The sequence below is a fragment of the Branchiostoma lanceolatum genome, chromosome 1 (assembly GCF_035083965.1).
Source record: "Branchiostoma lanceolatum isolate klBraLanc5 chromosome 1, klBraLanc5.hap2, whole genome shotgun sequence".
NCBI classification, from domain to species: Eukaryota; Metazoa; Chordata; class Leptocardii; order Amphioxiformes; family Branchiostomatidae; genus Branchiostoma; species Branchiostoma lanceolatum.
This window is the reverse complement of record NC_089722.1, coordinates 10,528,408-10,549,659: the sequence shown is the minus strand read 5'-3', so window position 1 is coordinate 10,549,659 and position 21,252 is coordinate 10,528,408. Positions and strand designations below refer to the sequence as shown.

Genomic DNA, 21,252 nt, shown 5'->3' with positions numbered 1-21,252 from the left:
TGAACAATATAACATATGACTACTCTGTTGATATATATAAACCATTATCACATAGGTAGATGGCGTCGACCAATCAGAAGCCTCCATTGCCCACAATAAGTGGTCTGTTATCACGCCATAACACACCACTTATTGACGTCATGTCACAACACAACCGTTCCATTTTGTAGAGGGGGTATCTTTTTGATGAATCTTTTTCTTAACCTTGTTTAAAAAATCTTTATAACCGTTGCATTTTGTAGAGGGGGTATCTATTTGATGAATCTTTTTCTTAACCTTGTTTAAAAAAATCTTTATTGTCTTAGAATTCCTAAAAATTTCCTTAGAATACATGAAAAAGGGAAAACAAATTCAAAATTCCCAAAAATGTTCCGCGTGTTCCATTTGCTGTTGGCCAAAGAAACCACGTTCTATCTAAGGTTCCGCGCGTTCCATTTCCTGCTGGCCAAAGAACCTGTGTTCTATTCAGGTTACCTGAGGTCATGTTGCAGGGAGATTCTTCAATGATAACATTTTCTGACTGACCTGAAACCGACCCTCCTATCCTGTGTGGTTGAAATAAATAAATCAGACAACATCTGTACATATTCTTCATCATCTTCTGTTAAAAAAGGACATGTGAATTCTGAAATGCATTCTTAATAGTATAAGGATCTATGCGTCAAACAGAAATTGTCTACTCTTATATGCGTCAGTTTGGATAAGCTATATGATAATAACGTTAATGACCCGCCTCTTCCTCGGTGTATATGGTGTCATAACGCCTGGTCATGTGCTATAACCACCTCATAAAACCACCTCGTTCGCTTCGCTCACTCGGTGGTTTTATTCGGTGGTTATAGCACATGGCCAGGCGTTATGACACCATATACCCCTCGGGGCGGGTCATTAACCCTTAATTCACACATACCCTGGTCCTTCATCAGTTTCCTCAATATGACACAAATAAGTCAAATAACATCTGCCTGGAGATGAGGATAATTATGGAGGTGTTTTTCCAAGCATCACCAGAATAGCGTCCTGTAAAGATGTTAGTGATGAGGAGAGTGTTGTCATGGAGATGACACTCCCACATTCCTGTGTCCTGGAGATGCGGTGATGTCTGAGGATGCAATATTATCTGTTACCGGAAGTGATAACTATTACGGTCGTTATGACGAAACTGGTGGAAAGAATGGGGTATATAACGGGAGTCGCCCAAATATAGGACGTTTTTTTACGCGCTCGAACTCACGGCGCTCCATTGCTGGTTGCCAGAGAATGGTCATGTTTTAATGAATGAATTTTGAACACATTCATCTAAAGAACATACATGGACAAGAAATGTATTCATAATGTTCATGGGCCCTTCACGCTCCGAGTTACAAGCGGCAAACGCTGTGAGACGTTTTCACGAATGTACCTTCTGATTTAGTACTACGCCAGATAGTGTGCCCAACTTAGTACGCTTTGGTAATTTTGCTCTCCTCGGAAGTTGGTGATAAAGTTAGGGAAATGTAAATAAGGCTTGAAGTCTGCTATATTCTAGCTTTCTTTTGACCGGAAAATTTTGACTGTGTACACTTCTAACGTCATGTGAGAAGGGCTATATCTAGCGCATCCCAGCTCATGTTTTGGCGGGAAGTAGGCTACTACGCACTATGCGCGCGGCCCGGCGTACGTCTTGCATGCGACCCGACTTACAAAATCATTACGAAAAAACGACACCGCTTACATCAACAATACTCCGTCTACTTATTGGGAAATATCTTCGCCATCTCTGTATTCAGTTTCCTTTTCATAGACGGTACCAATCACATGTTAGAGCGTTACAAAGCTGTGCGTTGAATCGCCGTCCGCCACTATCGCGGGTTCCAAAAATGGCGGGAAAACAACGTTGCCAGACGGCAGCGATGTTTACGTTGTTTTCTTTGGTCGGTTTTCTTCTCAAGAAACACTTAAAGACCCAATTTTTTTGTGTTTTATGAAGTTATATTTCTTATGTGTATGATAGTTGTATATCTGCTTGGCACAGGTCGTATATTTAGGTGTCGGGCCGTCTAGCTACGCAGTGACCCTCTACTCAGCGTTGCCATCATTATTGTCAAAATACTATTCTCGACAAAACAAGAAATGAATACGTACACATATGCTTTGAATGCAAATAAAAATTATGTGCATGGACTTGGTTTATTTATCTTCCTTATGAGCATAGTCAGTGGACACAAGCACGGCGTACTTATGCATAACAAGATCACTAAAAAGTCCATCCTAAGTTAGGGCGCGTCCTAAGTTCGGGCAACCCCCGTTACGTATGAAAATGATTTGTATGTATATTCCCACGATCTCATACCTTTCCCAAATGTATCTGTATCTGTATCTATATAGCCGGTATAACCGCCATCAGGCGTAACACACCAGCTTCGCAGGCACGCGGCGCGGCAGCAGCTGGTCATATGATGTTACCCTTTAGCAGGCTTTACGACTGACGTACTATACATGTTTCTCAATGTTTAAGCAGATATAAAGGCCCTCATTACAAATCGTTCAAAGTGTGAAAGTCTTGGCAAAGAAGGGTATTGTAGCATTGCCTCAGCAATTATGTAAATGAGGCCCTAATTTGCATGATTTGTGTACAAGTATTATTTTTTATCTACTCAGCTTCCAAGTACTGCAAGTCTTCATATTCGTCGAAATTCCATCCAGTAGGTACACTGTGCCCATCGGAGCCATCGGACGTTCAGACAGCCGCAAGGGTTGTAACCAAGGGTTGTAACATTAGACGGTAGATCCTTGGGGGGGGGGGGGTCAATTTCTCATTTATTATCGCTTGGCATGTGCCCAACTTGACATCAGGGAAGGCGTTTAGGGATGTGTACAGAATGCACGTAGACAATGTAGTGATTAAAGGTCATTACGCATACTGTGCATGTGCTCATGATATTCCATGGAGCTTTCACACTGTGTAAAAGTTCATTGGATATATATGGCCCCCGTTGTCCTTAGGCCTAATTCACATCAGCCCTACAACATCGGCTATGGCCATACAGTCCTATTTGAGAATGCCAGTCTCTGCCACATAAATTACATCTGTAAGCTGTCTCGGTTCAGTTCTGGATATACTAACACAAATTCTATGATGGAAAAAAACGAACAACGATTATGTTGCTCTGGATGGCATGTCACAAGCAGAAACAACAACAGGATGACGTGATGTTTTAATGGTCTTTAATGCCTGTCATCAGTTTGTCCTCAACAGGTCACCCCTGTGTCGACAACATGGCACAGTCGGATTGCCTTGTTGCGTCATACCCTACCTAATGGGGCGTCCGTACGTATTGATCGCCGGCTGCCTTTATCGATATTTTCTGATTCTGTCGATAACGGTCGCTATGTATAGGATACGTCGATTTGGAGCACTTACGTATCGGATATGGGAGGTTTTGCGTGGGAAGTATATGCCTATGTAAATGCAGCACAGAATACTGGCATGCAGAACTGAATTCGTGTTGATGTTGGCGTTGCTCCAGGATTATTGTTCAGCGACCTGTAATATAAGAAGAAGCTGACGGAACATTAGAGCGGGGACGCTAGCTGTGCGTCGTGTGGTCAATGTTTTGAACTGACCGGCGATGATGTTAGATCAGTAGGTCAGTGATACCTGATATCAGCACTGTCGCCCCTAGATGTCGGACCGGGCAGCAGATCGGAGACCGTCGGAGGGGCGCCGGGGGCCTCCCGATGGCGGGTTCGGCTGGGCGGTGTGCCTGGCGTCGATGTGGACTAACGGGACTATCTTCGGTCTCCTCAACACTTCCGGGGTTCTGTTCGTGGCGCTTCTGGAGTCATTTCCAGGATCCGATGCTTTCCAGACAGGTACATGTCACTGTGCGAAAAGGGTCGATTTCCGGACGTTTCAATGATAGGATATTTCCGACAATATTACGTTTCCGACGATATTCAGACGTTTCTTGATCTCGATATCCTAAGTTTACGGATTAATATCTGGAGCCGGAAACGGGAACACATTTAATCGCAATATATCCGGATCCGAATATGTTAAAGTTTTATTTCCGGATATCAGCCGAATATTCCGACTTTCCAGTAACGTATGCGGATTTTTTTTCAACGGAGAGACCGCGAATACGGATAAATATCTAAAGCCGGAAACGGGAACACATTTAATCGCAACATATCCGGATCCGAAAATGTTGAAGTTTTGTTTCCGGATATTAGCCGAATATTCCGACTTTCCAGTAACGTATGCGGATTTTTTTTTTCAACGGAGAGACCGCGAATACGGATAAATATCTAAAGCCGGAAACGGGAACACATTTAATCGCAACATATCCGGATCCGAATATGTTAAAGTTTTGTTTCCGGATATCAGCCGAATATTCCGACTTTCCAGTAACGTATGCGGATTTTTTTACAACGGAGAGACCGCGAATACGGATAAATATCTAAAGCCGGAAACGGGAACACATTTAATCACAACATATCCGGATCCGAATATGTTAAAGTTTCGTTTCCGGATATCAGCCGAATATTCCGACTTTCCAATAACGTATGCGGATTTTTTTATCAACGGAGAGACCGCGAATACGGATTAGTATCTGGAGCCGGAAACGAGAACATGTTTCATTGGTGCATATCCGGATCCGGATATGCTACCGTTTTGTTTCCGGATATCACCCGAATATTCTGACTTTCCGGTAACGTATGCGGGTTTTTTATCAACGGAGAGACCGCGAATACGGATTAATATCTGGAGCTGGAAACGGGAACATTTTTCATCGTCGCATACCCGGATCCGGATATGCTGCAGTTTTGTTTCCGGATATCACCCGGATAGTCCAACTTTTTTGCAGCGTATTCGGAGTCTTTCTGCAACGGACATCCAGCAACTTACCGATGAATATATATAGTCGGAAACGTATATCCGTAACACTAAGTCCGCAATGTATACGGAGTGTTTTTGGTTCTGAAATTATATATCTGAGATTAAACATACTAGATACATGGCAAAGAAAATACGAAAAGCAAGAATACTTTAAATCACTCTGTCATTGTTTAAGTCCTATATCTGAACAGTTTCATGGTAACGCTTACTGATGATTCAGATTCAAGTTAGGCATATAGATTTGGTTATCGGTAGATGTTCGACAACAGCGGAAATAGGTATATAACTTACTACACAGTGAACAATCTTGAACAGTCTAAATTGTGGTAATATATGTACAAAACATTGCTGTTATAAGTCCTGGAAATCAAGGTATAAGTAATTAAAAGTAGAAATAAGATCAATAGAGACTATACGTGATATAACGTCAATATTCTGAATGAGGGTAATTGAAAACCAATGATACAAATCTCTTACTCGGTAAATCAATGAATATAGAATGTATGCAGAAGTTATATCATAACATTTAGAGCTTCTTCTGTAACCTCTATAAATACATCAGAGTATGAATCATACAAATTTTGCATAGGGATATTCAAGTTGTAGTTTGCTTATGAACATTTACAATGTGTTCTCACATGATTCTACTCATTCTGGGCGTTTTACGGCACACCCGCAACGGCAATTACGGTACGGATTGATTAACTTTGTTAGGCACCAGGTCTAACATGTTATCCGTGTCACATAAAGGAATGTTCTGATACAAATAGTACTGCTTCTTAAACGTATAGGTGTTAACAGACATATCATTATTCCAAGATAGGCGTGCGGAAGTCACACAGGTTGGTTTGCTGCAAAGATGTTGCTGCACTGGAACTGTCTTTATAACCCCCTGATATACTCAGCGGAAGATGCTGAAAAAAAACGTGGCTAGAATAAATTAAATGTGGAGATACCTACTACATGCGCACCCTCCCTCTCCAGTGATATGACACAACGAAACAACGATCGAATCAAATACAATATGGTCTACAACACTAAAGACAGCAGTGACCGGATACCTGTTTACTTAAAGTTTAGCCTTGTCTAATTCCAGTCGGATCATGCATATGGTCAAATAACGATAGCAAAAGGTAAAGTGAACAAAGTCGGCTCAATAAAGAAATGTAAATTATGTTTCCAACAATGTTGAAATACTGCCCAACTGAAACATTATCTTTGTAGACTTCTCGTGACAAACCCAAACCAAGTCAATGAACTTTGCGATCAGTTGAGTAATAGAAACACTGAAACATTATGGATGAAACACAAATTAGGAAAACGGAAAGGCATCGGACTTATTGGCAGACAGTACAGGTGCAATACGCGTTGCTGGAGAGACTTTTTACATAGCAACACGTGTGGGAGATAGGAACGCAGATTCCGGAATACCATGAGGAAATATGTAACATATACGGACAACAAATATTCTAAGATATTAACCGGACACGCAAATGGACAATTCCTGTGTCGAAATATTTCCGAAAATGCTGTGTGGAAATTCTTGTTTGGAAATGTCCAGATATACGCGACATGTGTAACCAAGGAGGTTAAAAATATCCTATTTTAACCTCCTTGGTGTAACCTTCAGATTTGCCTAGAAATCTACCCTTCTCGTATAAGGAAGGAAATATGTTACATACACTGTATACGGAAAACTGGTATTCCCGGATATAAGGGCAAATAGAGAAAAACACATATCTGAACCACTTAAACGCACGTGGCACGTATACGGAAGAAACAGGAGTACTGCTTTTGCCTGGGCATAGGGTAGCAACAGTTTCTTAGTCAATATATTTATCATATCTATGTATAGTCAGAAAACTGAAACATGGGTTGTTGTAATATATCAACAACGCGTATTCGGTCTTACGAAACGCCCCTGTACAGTATCCAAAACAAAAACAAAACAATATCACGAAAAAAAGACTGTTTTCTTTCGGATCGCATAAGAATAATTTCTAAATTATTTCAAGGTACTGTCAAAGATAATGTCAACAGACTGAACAGATTATAATACCATTCCTGTATGATATGTTAAGTTAAAACAGATCCTAAGGTCGAACTGAAAATCTAAAAAGAATTGAAAAATAAAAACCCTTATCAAATGATGTGGCTAGAAACACAACATTCCTTTTGTTACTAAACTCGACAGGACAGCAGCAAAATAATGTTTATTATCCTGACATTGCCAGGTCACAGTCCTCAATATGATGAGTATCAGGTCACCAAACACGTAGTATTTACTGAGAACTGATATTTCACGATACGACACCACTGAGGATTGTTGTTTTTGCTTGAACTTAATATATTCGGCGTAGGTATATTCAGAAAAGTTCTAATATTTGTCAGGTATATTGACTCTTCTCTGTAGTCATGTTACAGCATGGATTTCTGTAGTATTCCAACCCCTGATATCTCCGTACACAGAGGGAAACACGTATTCGGAGTAAAGAAATGACCATTAACAGTATCCGGGAAAATGTTGATTACAGATATTCCGTATACACACATGTTTTCTATTATGATACATGTGGGTGGCCTGTTGTGCTTCACGGAAGAGCTGCTTGAAAACAATTTCTGTGAAACTCTCCTAGCTGCAAATTGACACACTAGAGTAAGAAATTACTAATTTCTGATGTATGTATTAGTTTAATTCGTCTCCAATTGTAGATATTGGAAGTTCAGTTACCGTGTTCTCGGCTTGTCGATGCTCCGCTGAGGTCACTGCACCCCGTTGTCCTCGTACCATCCACTTCGGTCCCGACTCCCGAGTACATGCAGGTCATTCCTCGTCTTTGCAAGTTGGTTCAGAAAAGACGAATCTCGCGGTGTATTCCGTCAGATCGTATTGAGAATATGATGTTAAGAGACTCGGGCTCCGGCAGATACCTCCGGCACACGCTGAAACAGCTCACCCCGGCTCTTTCTCCAACTCTGCCGGAACCGTTAAGTTTGGCGCTAACATTCCAGGAATGCGTCATAGATGAACGGACCAATCAGAAATCAGGCATATTTTCCAAACCATCTGGTGGCCAGATCTTATCGTAATTGTGCACATACCAATGTCCCAACTGAGAAGACAACCAAGCCAGTACGGTTTTGGAAGGGTGCCCATATATACATATGAATATATATCCATGGCAGGCCACACGCTTGTCTTCATATCATGCTTTAGCAATAGATTGATGCAGGTATTTCAATTTTGCACATGCATGTATAAATCGGTTATGGAAATCTAAATTAAGTTGCTTTGATTGGCACAAGATCACAAAGTGTGTCACTGTTTGGCTTAATCTCTTTTTTAGATTTCAAGAACTACCAGAAACCCGAAGTTGTGTATTTGCTGATCGATTTGATAGTTTCAAGCACGGAGACAAAAGCTCCTCCTAGAGGCAACATATATTATTGTACCGACCGTATCTTGGTCATGATACGCGCAAATACGTCCGGAAATCTAAGTGTCCCACAATGCCCTTCTGCTATGGATTGTCATTTCCGGACTTATTTCCGGACAACTGTTTTGATTCTGGTCATTTTCGGAGTCCGGAACGCCTTCAGAAAACATGCTTCGTATACGGACAAAAGATAAACCAAAATATTTCCTGGACAAAAAAATGAACATTTCCGGAATCGGAATATTTCCCGATATGCTGTGTCGAAATTCCTGTTTGGAAACTGTCCGAATACGCGGCACGTTCAACATTCAGATTTGCCTGGAATTTTTTTTTATTTTATCACAGAGAACGAAATATATTGCATAAACGGAACGTCATCATCATCATAATAGTCGCCGCGTTCATCGGTTGGCGATGCGGGCCATCATATGTATTCCCGGATATGTGGGAAAGTACAGTAAAACGCATACCTTAACCTGGACTACAGAAACTAAAATGGCACATAATCGGCAGTACTTGCTTTGCATTAATAAAGATAGCAACTGTTTTGGATTCGAAATATTATCGGATATGTGTCATGACAAAGTCAACAGATATCTTCGTGTATGTGAAGAAACACGCATTTGGAGTAATGAAACTCCCATGTACGGTATCCGCAAGTATCCTAAGTCATATTTTGCTTGATCTGCAACGAAACAATTCCTGATTCAATATATTTCCGTATATTTTGTGTATTGACAAAATGTCCGAAAACGTTCAGAATACTTGGCATGTCCAGTTATGTGTCAAATTTCGGATTTTGTCCAGAAATAGACCGCTTTCGCGCTTGACAACAGATGTCTCTGTATACATAACGAAATACGTATCCGGAGTTATGATACGAACTCGTAAAGAATCCGGTAAATTAAAAAAAACTATATTTATCCGGATTTGCTAGGAATAATTCATTGCATCACAATATTTCCGGATATTTCAGGTGTCAAAATAAGTACTTGAAAATAGTCCGTATATTTGACATGCCCAGTGATGTGTCAAATTTTGGATTTGTCCGGAAATGAATAGCAACATTTTCGGAGTCAATACATTCCCGGATATCTTACCTGTCACGGCAGAGTCAGAATACAACATGGATTGCCGAAGTATCTTAACAACAGATATCTCCGTATACATAAAGAAACACGTATCCGGAGTTACGATACGACCCTGAACAGTATCCGGAAAAATAAAAAGTTGTATTTATCCGAATTTGCTAGGAAATATTTCTTGAATCAAAATATTTCCGAATATGTTAGGTATCGATTTGAGTACTTGGAAACGGTCCGAATATGTAACATGCCCAGTGATGTGTCAATATCGGATTTGTCCGGAAATGGACCCCTTTCGCGCAGTGTGTACATAACACTTTGCCGCAGTGTACATTTCTTCTCTCAACGGTAGCGGGAAATTTGGAGTAAGCACTTTCGCATCCCGATAATGTACGTCTGTGTTTTATGAACAGTGACATGTATAAATGATTGATATGGAGCCAAAGTGGAGGCAACGACGCGTCATCATGCCTTAGAGTCTAATCTCCAAGCAGATGTTGGAAGGCAAAATCACCGGGTATATTTTTCTAGCTCCCGTTTTTGTTACATACGGCCTTCCGCAGATGTTAGGAAGGTCGAGGTCGTATGTGTAATAAACGGAAACCTAGAAAAACGTCACGATTCTGACTTCCAACATTTGCTTGGAGAATATTAGAGCCAGGCATCGGTATCCGATATCGACGTGCAACAACCTGTCACGGGAAATTTCTCCGATCTATCAAACACAAGCTGTGATAAATGTTGAAATATCAACGTGACATGCGCTTTTCACGTTCTATACGTGCACTAGCGTAACGGCACGTGTGTTATGATAACACATGACCGAGTTTCCATTGTAAAAGCAACATCGATCACCCCGAGGGGGAAACAACACACGTGTACACGCGTCAATGTAGTATTCTCCAAGCAGAGGTTGGTTGGGAAGATTGTGGCCTTCTTCTCGTATACTAGTATACCCTGGTTTCTAACCCAATCATCGGGCCAGCTGTTAGAAAACTGGGCGTTGAAGATGAAGGTCACAATCTTGAAGGTACCTGTCATTGCTGAGGGCATACATATGTATCGTTGCAAGGATATGAAGGCTCAACAGAAGGGCATCAAAATAAATGTAAAACTGCTCAAAGAAGTTGGAGGACAACAGTCGTAAGGGAAGGCTAAAAAGAACAATGACATCTGAAACTATAGATTTGTTATTTGTATAAACCAGTCATGACTCATATGGAATTCTACAATAATGTTTCATTACAATACTTTGAAATGACTTTGATAGTTTGACATACTGTTCGCTCTTTCATCTTAAGTCTATTAGACACTCATGCTAGAATTCATACTGAGGAAAGTTGAATGATGATCTTTCGTACTTCGAATTCCCTGTACGTTTTGATTCTCGGAACATAACGGTGGTTACCGTACCTCTCGGGGAAAACTCTGAGTTGTGTTTTGTTCTTTTCTATTCCTCAGCATGGGTGGGGTCTACAGCTATAGGTATGACGTTCTTCTGCTCAACCTTTGCCAGCATACTGACCGACCAGTTCGGCTGCCGACCTACCGCCATTGCCGGGGGGATAGTGGCGTTTATCGGAATGCTGGCTAGCTCTGCTGTCACCCATCTCCAGCAGCTATACCTCACCTATGGCGTCCTGGTGGGGCTGGGTTCGTCTCTCGCCTACACCCCCTCCTTGGTCATCATAGGTCACTACTTCCAGAAGCGCATGGGGTTAGTCAACGGACTGGTGACTTTCGGCAGCAGCGTGTTCACTATGGTTCTGCCGATTCTTTTAAAATTCATGCAGAAAAAAATCGGACTATTTCCAACATTTCGCGTCCTCAGTGGACTAGTGGCGACGCTGATATTATGCGGCTGTGTGTACACGCCGTTACTCGAGAAGCAACGACCTCGGGCGTTAGAGAATGGAACTGCACAAGTGAACAAGAGAAAAAGAACATTCGTGGAGAAGATCAAAAAGCACCTGAACTTGGGAATATGGCGGAACAGAAGATACGTCATTTGGGCCATTGGTGTTCCTTTTGCACTCTTTGGCTACTTCGTGCCATACGTACATATAGTAAGTACTCTAGATATCTTCGGGTGTTTTTTTTTGAGGGGGGAGTACAATAAACGTTATACGTAGGAATGAAAATCAAGTTTTCTATTTACATTTACGCTGGCGCAGTATAGAAAAGCAAGTATGAAGAGAGAAAAAGGTTGGATTGGACTTAGCATACATTTTGGATCTCTAACGTTACATAACTGTCTTGTGCTTTGAGAACTCAGTTATGATTTTCAAGTATCCAGTCGTGTCTGCGACTAACAAACTAGATGACCCCGTTATACAGGGCTCTAGCCAGCACCCGTCATTCCATAATCTGACGGAATTTTGTTGCATATGATGGAAAAAAGTATTAGACCATTCCATCAACCTTAACGGACAAAATCCATGAGTGAAGATTTGAATTAAGAATGTCAAAATTTGAATAAATTGATAGAAGTTTGTACAAGGTGACAAAAAAAAGTGTGATCTTTTCGTCAATGGGAATTGGGATGATGGAAAAAAAAATCAAGCTCGCTAGAACCCTGACCCCGTATCTATACACAGGTAAACCATGTCCTCCATGTCATGCCCGAAGCGAACGGAGCGGCCCTGGTGACGTACATGGGCGCGGCCTCAGGAGTCGGTCGGCTCGTGTTCGGGAAAGTCTCCGACTTCGCGTGTGTCAACAGAATCATGCTGCAGCAACTGTCCTTCCTCATGATCGGTAAGTGACGTGCACGTTTTGTATGTAACACTGCACGAAATGGCCACGTATCCTGACGGATCCGACGTGTCCGGAATCGGGCCTCATGGCGTTTCCGAGCGAATCCGGAAAAATCCCAGTTCACTGCTCGGATACTGAGGTGCCCGCAGATCCGACCAATTCCGACGCCGTATTCCTCTGGATCCGTGATGCGCCTCGCATACCCGAAAATATTTGTGCGGATCCCTCGTTTTTTTAATATTTGGAATGTTCGGATTGTTTGTATGTCGGTAGTTGTTTCGGATCCTGACGAATAAATACACACGGCACGGCATGGTCTCATTTCCTGACGAATCCAGCAGATCCGGAATTATGCATTATAGCAGACACGGAACGTTTCGGATTGAATCCGATGCACCTCAGATCCGACAATTCCGGCGTCGTATACGTCTGGATCCTTCATACGTTTCGGGTACAGATACGGAACGTTTCCGAGCAAATTCAGACAATTACCAGGTACAGCTCAGATCCGGCAATTCCGACGCCGTATACGTCTGGATCCGTGATGCGCCTCGGATACCTGAGGATATTTGCGCGGATCCTTCGTTTTCAGATATTTGTCAATATGGCAGAGATAATCGGATTGTTTGTTTGTCGGTAGTTGCTTCGGATCCTAACCAACAAATACACACTGCACGGCATGATCTCAGATCCTGAAAAATCCAGCGGATCCGCAATCGTGCATCATAGCAGATACGGAACGTTTCCGATTGGATCCGATGCACCTCAGATCCAACAATTCCGACAAATCCTGACGTTTCCGGAATACGGATTCGTGTCCAATCTCCCACAAGACACTGCGTGTCATGACGTCAGGCGCGAGAAACGGTTTTGTCGGTGAACAGCACGGAGACAAGAACGGCGTTTCATCACTCTCTGCGCTTAACATGGCATCGTCAGAGTCTACCATGGTCGACCAGTGATTTTTAGTGACTTGAGAGTCGAAGGGGATTCGGTGTAAACTCAAACGCGCGGCATTGCGAAGTAGTCTTCTTCGTGCATGCAATATTCGTCGCCCCCCTCCCCCTTGTAAAGTTGGTAGGGAGTCGATTCATCATTTAGAGGGACTGCCCTTTGGTAAGTACAAATTGGAAAATTCCTGTTTCTAACTAGTTTGAACGTCAGTTATCCTCCTATTGTGGCTTGACATATCATCGCATTTGCATGACATTAAGAATTGTCCAGTCGACCTACACTTTTACACCGTTAGGATCTAGGAAATTTATAGCTTTCAATTTGTTCGTTCTTGCCAATGGTCAACAGACATTTGTGTCTGGTTAACGTTTCAGATACAACATAGCAAGCGGTTGAGGGAAAGATAATTAAAGATATCCTGTAACGGAAGAGAATGTCATAAGTATTTGTCCCACAAAGGTCCCACAGTTTGTGGATAGTGAGCTGGAACTTATGTGGAGGTAGTAGTGTGTTTCAGTGATTATTGCATTAAGTTGTAGCTGTACATGTTTGATCAATATCATATTCAAGTTATGAATGTAAGTTTTACGTATTCAATTAAACGATGCCAGAATCATTTTTTTACAAATGTGATTATGTGATATGTTTAATATTTGTCATTGATTCCCTTTATATATACATCCTATACAGCATCGGCAGATACTTCCTTCACAAATGCAGCACATGATGTGAGCACCTTAGCTTGGCTTGGAACAAAGCAATCAGCTGTCAGATGCTCAGAGTACCTCAGTCTCCTTCGGTAAGGCTTAAGTCCATCATCGGTACACTTCAATGTTAGCTGAGACAGGCATGATGGATACCCATTGTCCCTTGTTTTTTGTTAGCTGCTGTGATGAAACGAAGCCCATCACAGCAAGGAGGTTATATAGTCTATATAACCTCCTTGATCACAGTTATGTCAAAATCATGTGACATGTTACTTAAATACTAAGTATGTGAATTGATATTTATTCATCATTTGGTTTTATCATATAGGAACTGGTTCATCACAAGATGAACTCCAAGCTGAGTCCAACATGCTAGATACAGAAGAAATCAGCCTTGCCTGTACCTTACCAAGAGTGCATGGAAGAAGTGAACTCAGATGTAGTCATAGAATGGGGAGAGGACGATTATACACATGCAGTTCCACGGCATATACTACTTACGTGTAAAATGTGGCGTGTCATCATGGGAGTTTTTCAGACAGTATAATGTTACTTTGAAGTTTCTATTTTCAACCTCTGTATTTGAAATCATTTGTATCTGATATCTTTTAGACGAAGAACTGGCCACAAATAAGGCTTTCATTACTTTAGTAGAATATGTAGAACATGTAGAAAATTTTGTTCCAAGTGCACTATACGGCAGTAAATATTACCACCATGATGTGATGGTTGTTAATTGTAATACATTTTATAACAATTGTGCTTACACAACCCCAATTTACCGACATTAACCTGCATATGCAGAGGTGCTTTGAGTATGTGGATGTCCCTCGGCCTGTCTTAAACGAAATGGATTATTTAGCCACATAGAACTTCCGTATTGTATTTGATAGTTTTTGAACTTAGAAATGCATATATGTTGAAATATGAAATGATGTTACATTCAGGCTTTCCCAAAACTTCCTGTCATTGAATAATAATGTTTTGGGTATCGTTAAATTAAGAATGCACGCGTATTTATGAATAATCAACCATTCTATCAAACTTTGTGTGTTTGATTTGTACATATTCGTGGCAAATACAAACATATTACAATATGTCAAAGATTGTAGAAAGTCTGTATGTTGGATCAGTCTGTGTCCGTGGCAAATACATACTGTACGTATCTGTCAGGATCTTGGGCAATTTCGTGCAATGTACGGCCCCAAATCCGTCGAAAATTCCTATTTTTGTATTCCTCCGGATCTGAGGTTCCGGATCACAGTCCGCTTGTATCCGTCAGTATCCGCAATTTTCTTTTAAAAAATACAAAAAACTTCCTGTACGTATCCGTCAGGATCTCTGGCATTTCCGTACAGTGTACGGCTCCGTATCCGTCGAAAATACCTCATTTTCGGATTACTCCGGAAATATTCCCGATCCCGGTGCGGAAATTTTCGGATCCGTTAGGTTGGATTCGTCAGTATCCGTCAGTATCCGCCAAAAATACAGAAAAATCCCTGTACGCATCCGTCAGGATCTGTGGCATTTCCGTACAGTGTACGGCTCCGTATTCGTCGAAAATACCTTACTTTCGGATTCTTCCGGAAATATTCCATATCCCAGTGCGCATTTAGTCGGATCCGTCAGGTTGGATCCGCCTGTATCCGTCAGTATCCGCCAAAAATACAGAAAATTTCCTGTTCGTATCCGTCAGGATCGGTGGCATTTCCGTGCAGTGTACGGCTCCGTATTCGTCGAAAATACCTTACTTTCGGATTCTTCCGGAAATATTCCATATACCGGTGCGGAAATTGTCGGATATCTTACACGAATCCGCATGTATCCGTCAGTATCCGTCAGTATCCGACAAAAATACAGAAAAATACCGGTACGTATACGCCGGGAAACGAGGCCATTTCGTGCAGTGTAATCCTCCCTTTTTTAAGGAACAGGGGTGGGTGATATGTTATTTCATCGCCCCTTGCCCTACCTACAAAAGAGCTTATTCTATCAGCTTCAGTTCTATGATTCGAATACAAAAGAAAGCAGTTCAGCACCAAGGGCAGTGACGGTAATAGTGTGTTTTGCGGCCACCTTAGCTTGTACAGCATTGTCCAGCTATCCTATAACCTCTATTAACATTAATCCGCCGGGTAACATAAATCCGTCACTTTGAAAAAGTGTGTTTGAGAGATCTCCAGTGCAGCACCCTTCAGGTACTAGTATATATAGAATACAACACGGGGTATTCCGTATCACCCGAGGTACCAGCCCGACCGCGGGTCGGATCGCCCGACGGCCGCAGGCCGGAGGGCGATCCGACCCGCGGGAGGGCTGGGACCGAGGGTGATGCGGAATACAACGTGTTGTATTTTATTTATGTCATACCTTGGTCATACCCACCCGAGAAAACATACATTTCAATGCGGAATGCGCCAGAAGTTGAGGGAGTTTTGTGTCCTCGAACAAGAAACTGTGGCAACATTGATTCCAATCTCCGAATCCGGTATTCGAATTTCCGACGGCCGCACAACCGGCGCGCTCGAAATGCGTTCGAAATATTCTATGGAAGCCTGTGTGATAACACTCCCGAACCCTATGTGATCCGGATAGTTATCACACGGTCCGGAACACCCGTATCAGGCCCAGGGATGACATAAACATAGTTATCTTCGCCGAGTACTATAGTACTCGGGGTAGATTATGTTTTCGGTTGAGCCAGCTGTTTGGTGGGTCTGTATGTATGTCAAGAGCATAACTCAAGAAACCTTTGAGGAATCTTTATGATTTTTGGTAGGTGTGTAGTGGTTGTGCAAAGGAAGGTCAAGTTCAAAAATGGTTTACCTTGCGTTTTTCAACAGTACTGCAGCGGACTTTTAATTTTTGTGCGTTTGTATGTAGGCGAAAAAAGTGAGGGAAACGTTGACGGATCTTCATGATATTTTGCAGGTGTGTAGATGTTGTGGAAACAGAGATCAAGTTCAAAAATGGTTCTCCTGGCATTTTCCGTCGGTACTGCAGCGGGCTTTGTGTGGATGTGTAATTCTTGTGGACAAAATAACTCAAGAAGCTGTTGATGGATCTGTATGATATTGAGTGGATGGGTAGGGTTTACGGAAAGGAAGGTCAAGTTCGATAATGGGCCTTCTAGCGAGTACCTAAGATACTGCAGCGGAGCTTCAAAATTTAGTGGCATATTTTCTGAAAGTGCTATGGTCATGATATTTGTATGGTAGATAGTTCATGCCACAAGAAGTAAGTTCTGTAAGTTTGGGCCCCCTAGCGGCTTGTTTAGAACTGCAGTGGGTGTTTTTGTTTTGACATTCGGACACGTATTACTTGAGAAGGGGTGAAGAGATTCTCGGGAAGTTTTGTATGTAGAGAGCTCAGATGGTGCTTTACACAATCGATGTCTAATTATAGAAAACAGGAGCTAATCTGCATAATTAGTCAGGATAATTGTAAATCCATTACATTCCATAATGGGGCGTGTGACAGTGTTCCCGAAACAGGCCAGCAGAAGGCATTGCCTAGATGTGTAAATAAACAGATGGTGTACATAAATAAACAAATGGGGCAGTCTCACTACAATTCAAACAGATGTGTGGGTCCGTTTTTTTAAAAAAGTGTTCAGTTTCTGCATTTTTGTCAAACACACGGTTGGAGACAAAACGGAAAGGGAACAAAATAGAAAGCCTTACAAAACACCTAAAAACATGTGAATAACCAGCCGGACCCACTCCTCTGCTCAGAGAGTACACTGCACCAAAACTGCACCACTGCTAGGTATTACCTAGCACCGTATGGAAAAGTAACATGTACTATGTCTTGCAAAATGTGTATGATATGGAATAAAGATTTATTCTATTCATATATATTGACTGTACCATCTAATTATAACTTTCAATTTTTTTGATGACCAGTTATAACATATATCAGCACACTATACACATATACTAGTCCTGTACCACCAAATGAGTTTTATCCCTATGTAGACTGGACTCATTCTCCCCCCCCCCCATCATAACTTTCAAACGGTATGGTGTATGATCAAGTTTGCAGGGGGTGATAAGCATGTAAATATTAATCACTCTCCACAATAAGCCTTGATTATTTGGCGAAGATAATGTGTTCGTGGAACTCTAGTTTAGATATAAAGTAGTGCATTATACCGGGGGACGTTGGGTTGGAGATTTGTTTGGACGTATCTTTTCAGGGTGGCGGAATTATGTACCCTGGTGGAATTATGTTAGTAAATGTTTACAGTTACTAACTAATTTGCACCCCTTCCCCAGGTATCGTAACTACCCTCCTGCCCGTATTACAGCACTACTACGCCCTGGTGTGCGCAGTTCTGGTTCTCGGTATCTTCGACGGCTGCTTCGTGGCCCTGATAGGACCGATCGCCTTCGACCTGGTGGGACCGGAGGACGCCTCCCAGGCCATCGGCTTCCTGCTGGGGCTGGCGTCCGTCCCTCTGACGGTGGGGCCTCCTCTGGCAGGTCAGTCTATTTCATTTAAACCCTTTCCAGATTCATATTGAGCGACATACTATGTGTTGGTATAAGAATGTATAAATGACCTTATATTGTTTTTCCTGGTCAGATTATTTTCCCTTTACCTATACGTGAGGTTATCAAGTTCTTAGTACATTTGTTCTTTCACCCACACTCCCGCCCCCGCCCAGATGCATTGAAATTTATGTACTGAGATTAAGTGTTCACGGTTTCTATACAAATTGCCACGTCTGTGTGACCTACGTTTTTTTCTGCTTAGGATGGATCTACGACTACACAGGATCCTACAACGCCGCGTTCTTTTACGCAGGCGCACCGCCCATCATCGGGACATGTATTCTGTTTCTCGTGTCTCTGGGCAAGTTTTCGTCAGAAGAGAACGTAGAAAAACAGGTAATTTCGTATTTATCATTACGGTTGGAAAATCATTGATGTTTGGTCAGAAACCAGTAATTAGAAAAACAGGCAGACAGTAAGCAAAAAAATTCACAATAAAATTCACAATTACTACAGTAGTACGTTGCTTTGTAGTGGAATTCACACACATTTCTTAGGTCTTGTTTTGTTTGCAAGTAAAACAGTGGATAGTTCCTTGAGTACTTTGTCAGTTTCAAATTGTACGAGCTATATGTACATATGAATAATAAAATGCATGTATTTGAATATTCATGTTTTTTAAATTATCATTTTGTTCTCAAAACTAGAACGAAGCTGCTAATATTCCGGATGAAGAAAAAGCTCTTGCTGCTGATACACAAGTGCCAGGACCATCTGATGACAACCCTGCCAGGAAAAGTGTAGGGACGCAGTGTACAGACCTGGATGGAGAATTCGCGCTAGGAGCCGGCGGTGTGATGCATATATACAACACGGAGGAAGATATGATCCTGATTTACGATAAAATATCCTCTGTATAGTAACTTACATATTAGGGACATGTGCAATACTTTGACACTGAGTGACGAGAGGGTGGTGCTCGAAATGAAGCGTTTTTCTAATCAATCGCTAGGAGCGCTTCTTAAGATACCGTACAACGTAACGTTACAACGTTTAAGATACAGCAGGGCGATGTGTCAAGGACACAAGGCCACTGAATGAATACCATTTGCTTAGCAATGCAAACTCCAAGGAGGAGTGGTGGTGGGCATGTTCGGGGAGTTCACTTCGCACCATGTTGGATATCTGAAAAGATTAGATAGCAAATTTCCACAAGTCTCCACAATAGTGTGGCTTTCACTCACAAGAAATCCTACGTTGTCTATTCTAACTCAGCTGCAGGTCAGCATTATTGAACACGGTACATGACGATAAAAGGTTACTATGCAACTTGACATATACAAATGGTTGCAACCTTCCACGTACATATAAATAACGACAATGATAAGATATGAATTGACATGAACTTCTGAACCTCTAGAACAGCGAGCGGTAAGCATAGTCGATGGAGGTGTATAGCTGCCCTATGCCCTACTTGAAACTTCATTGCTCCTTCAAGATTTTATTGGAATAGCTATGAAAGTCTTCAGAATAATAAAAAGCATCAACACAGGCGTGCACCATTTTGAACTCTTTTTTTTCCGAGAAATGCAGCGAACATTTGTATCTACGGCGCTACGAACAAAGGGACAACGGGTGTGACATTGTGTGAACAAAATGATGGAAAGCACGTGGTTCTCACTCCACAATTGTCGTCTCGGTGGCCTTGTTTACATGCTGAAGACGTGATGAAGTATTTGCCGCGTGAAAAACATGTGGCAAGGTCGTGTGATTTAGCCATGACCTCTGTCAACAGCTGGGGACAACATAGGGGGCATACTCAGCCTGGAATCCAGACTGTTGCCAGGGCCTACACTCCTCAAGTCTTCGGCACCAGGACCAACATGTCCCCGAGGAGATTTTGCTTCAGCCCCCCCAAACTTATCAATCAAAAGCGGACTTCTTTGGTCAGGTTTTAGCCAGCTGCAGGGCCACAGCTTTTTATTCCACGGATTTATAGGCGAGTATAAGCGGGGGTGTCGTACAGTATAGATACCCTCCTTGGTTTATCTTATATCACCTCCTCCTTAATATTACTGAAGACGTTCACGTGGACATAATAAGTCAATAAACCAAAATCTCATTTTCCCTAACGCATTTAGTTGAATACATGTCAGCCTCACCCGCGCGCCGCAATATGCAGATACTACTCTCCAAGCAGAGGTTAGACTCTGGCTTTATGGACGTCTTGTTAGTCGATTTTATCGGGCTTTCTATCCGCTAGTCTGTATAACGCAAACTCCAGCTGTCCGGGGGTTTCTCTGCGAGGCGGTTACAGGGCGGCGAGCGGTCACAGGAGGCTTGATTGAATTCAGGCTATCTATCCGCTAGCGGATGAACGCCCCAAAAAACGTTCATAAACAAGCCGGCACCTAACCTCTGCTTGGAGAGCATTACGTATACGTGTCTTTCTGCTTCTGATAGAAGATCATACAGGATCATACAGCCCATCGCCAGTTTTTATCCACCGATATTAAAGTAGATGTTTTTCTGGCCTTTACGACAAACCATCGGCCTCAGTAAGGAGCCTGATAAACGAGGGTATTTGTAGAAGGTAGAAGGTAGAAAAACAGTATAGCAAGCTTTAAAACATGAATTCCCCATGACTGGAACTCAGGATAACAACTGCCAACCTACTTTCCTCAGAGGAAATGTGCTCGATTTTGATTTTTGTTCCCGAGTACATCAACAAGCTAAAAACATGCCAAAAGATAACCCCGATGACGTCGATAACAGATGTCTCGCCAATGCGTAAGTTGCCATGCGTTGCTATGGCAACACATTAGGTGTTCAGTACTTTACATATCCTCAAGGTGCTGAAGCATCGCCCTTGACATTTGCGGCCCGATTGCCTGTTTTCAATTTAAGTGGAAATTTAACAGCAGCCCGATGGAA

At 42.1% G+C, this 21,252-nt stretch overlaps 1 protein-coding gene and 2 long non-coding RNA genes across 4 annotated transcripts; 2 read left to right on the top strand and 1 right to left on the bottom strand.

Annotated features, from left to right (window-relative positions):
* The first annotated feature begins 3,166 nt into the window (after nucleotides 1-3,166).
* On the top strand, nucleotides 3,167-19,869 carry LOC136433451 (monocarboxylate transporter 10-like). 2 transcript variants are annotated; one of them, XM_066425692.1, is made up of 7 exons: nucleotides 3,167-3,310; nucleotides 3,666-3,855; nucleotides 10,866-11,470; nucleotides 12,002-12,161; nucleotides 18,100-18,306; nucleotides 18,581-18,714; nucleotides 19,026-19,869. In XM_066425692.1, the coding sequence occupies exons 2-7, from the start codon at nucleotides 3,666-3,668 to the stop codon at nucleotides 19,236-19,238; spliced, it is 1,509 nt and encodes a 502-aa protein (XP_066281789.1). In that variant the 5' UTR covers nucleotides 3,167-3,310; the 3' UTR covers nucleotides 19,239-19,869. The 2 variants fall into 2 exon arrangements, with proteins under 2 accessions (XP_066281789.1, XP_066281779.1); XM_066425682.1 differs by lacking the exon at nucleotides 3,167-3,310 and having other exon boundaries at nucleotides 3,339-3,855.
* On the bottom strand, nucleotides 5,029-9,714 carry LOC136433569 (uncharacterized). Its single transcript, XR_010755642.1, has 2 exons — nucleotides 7,614-9,714; nucleotides 5,029-5,796 (listed from the first exon to the last, which is right to left on the bottom strand). It is a non-coding gene; the product is annotated as an uncharacterized lncRNA (long non-coding RNA).
* LOC136433557 (uncharacterized) lies at nucleotides 12,195-15,715 on the top strand. Its single transcript, XR_010755639.1, has 2 exons — nucleotides 12,195-13,277; nucleotides 13,806-15,715. It is a non-coding gene; the product is annotated as an uncharacterized lncRNA (long non-coding RNA).
* Nucleotides 19,870-21,252: the final 1,383 nt, after the last annotated feature.

Bases quoted from the DNA above. Each gene is read 5' to 3' on its own strand.
- LOC136433451 (XM_066425692.1), top strand. From the start codon at position 3,666: ATGTCGGACCGGGCAGCAGATCGGAGACCGTCGGAGGGGCGCCGGGGG. The intron at 3,856-10,865 runs GTACATGTCACT...TCTATTCCTCAG, and splicing joins ATCCGATGCTTTCCAGACAG to CATGGGTGGGGTCTACAGCT. The intron at 12,162-18,099 runs GTAAGTGACGTG...CCCCTTCCCCAG, and splicing joins ACTGTCCTTCCTCATGATCG to GTATCGTAACTACCCTCCTG.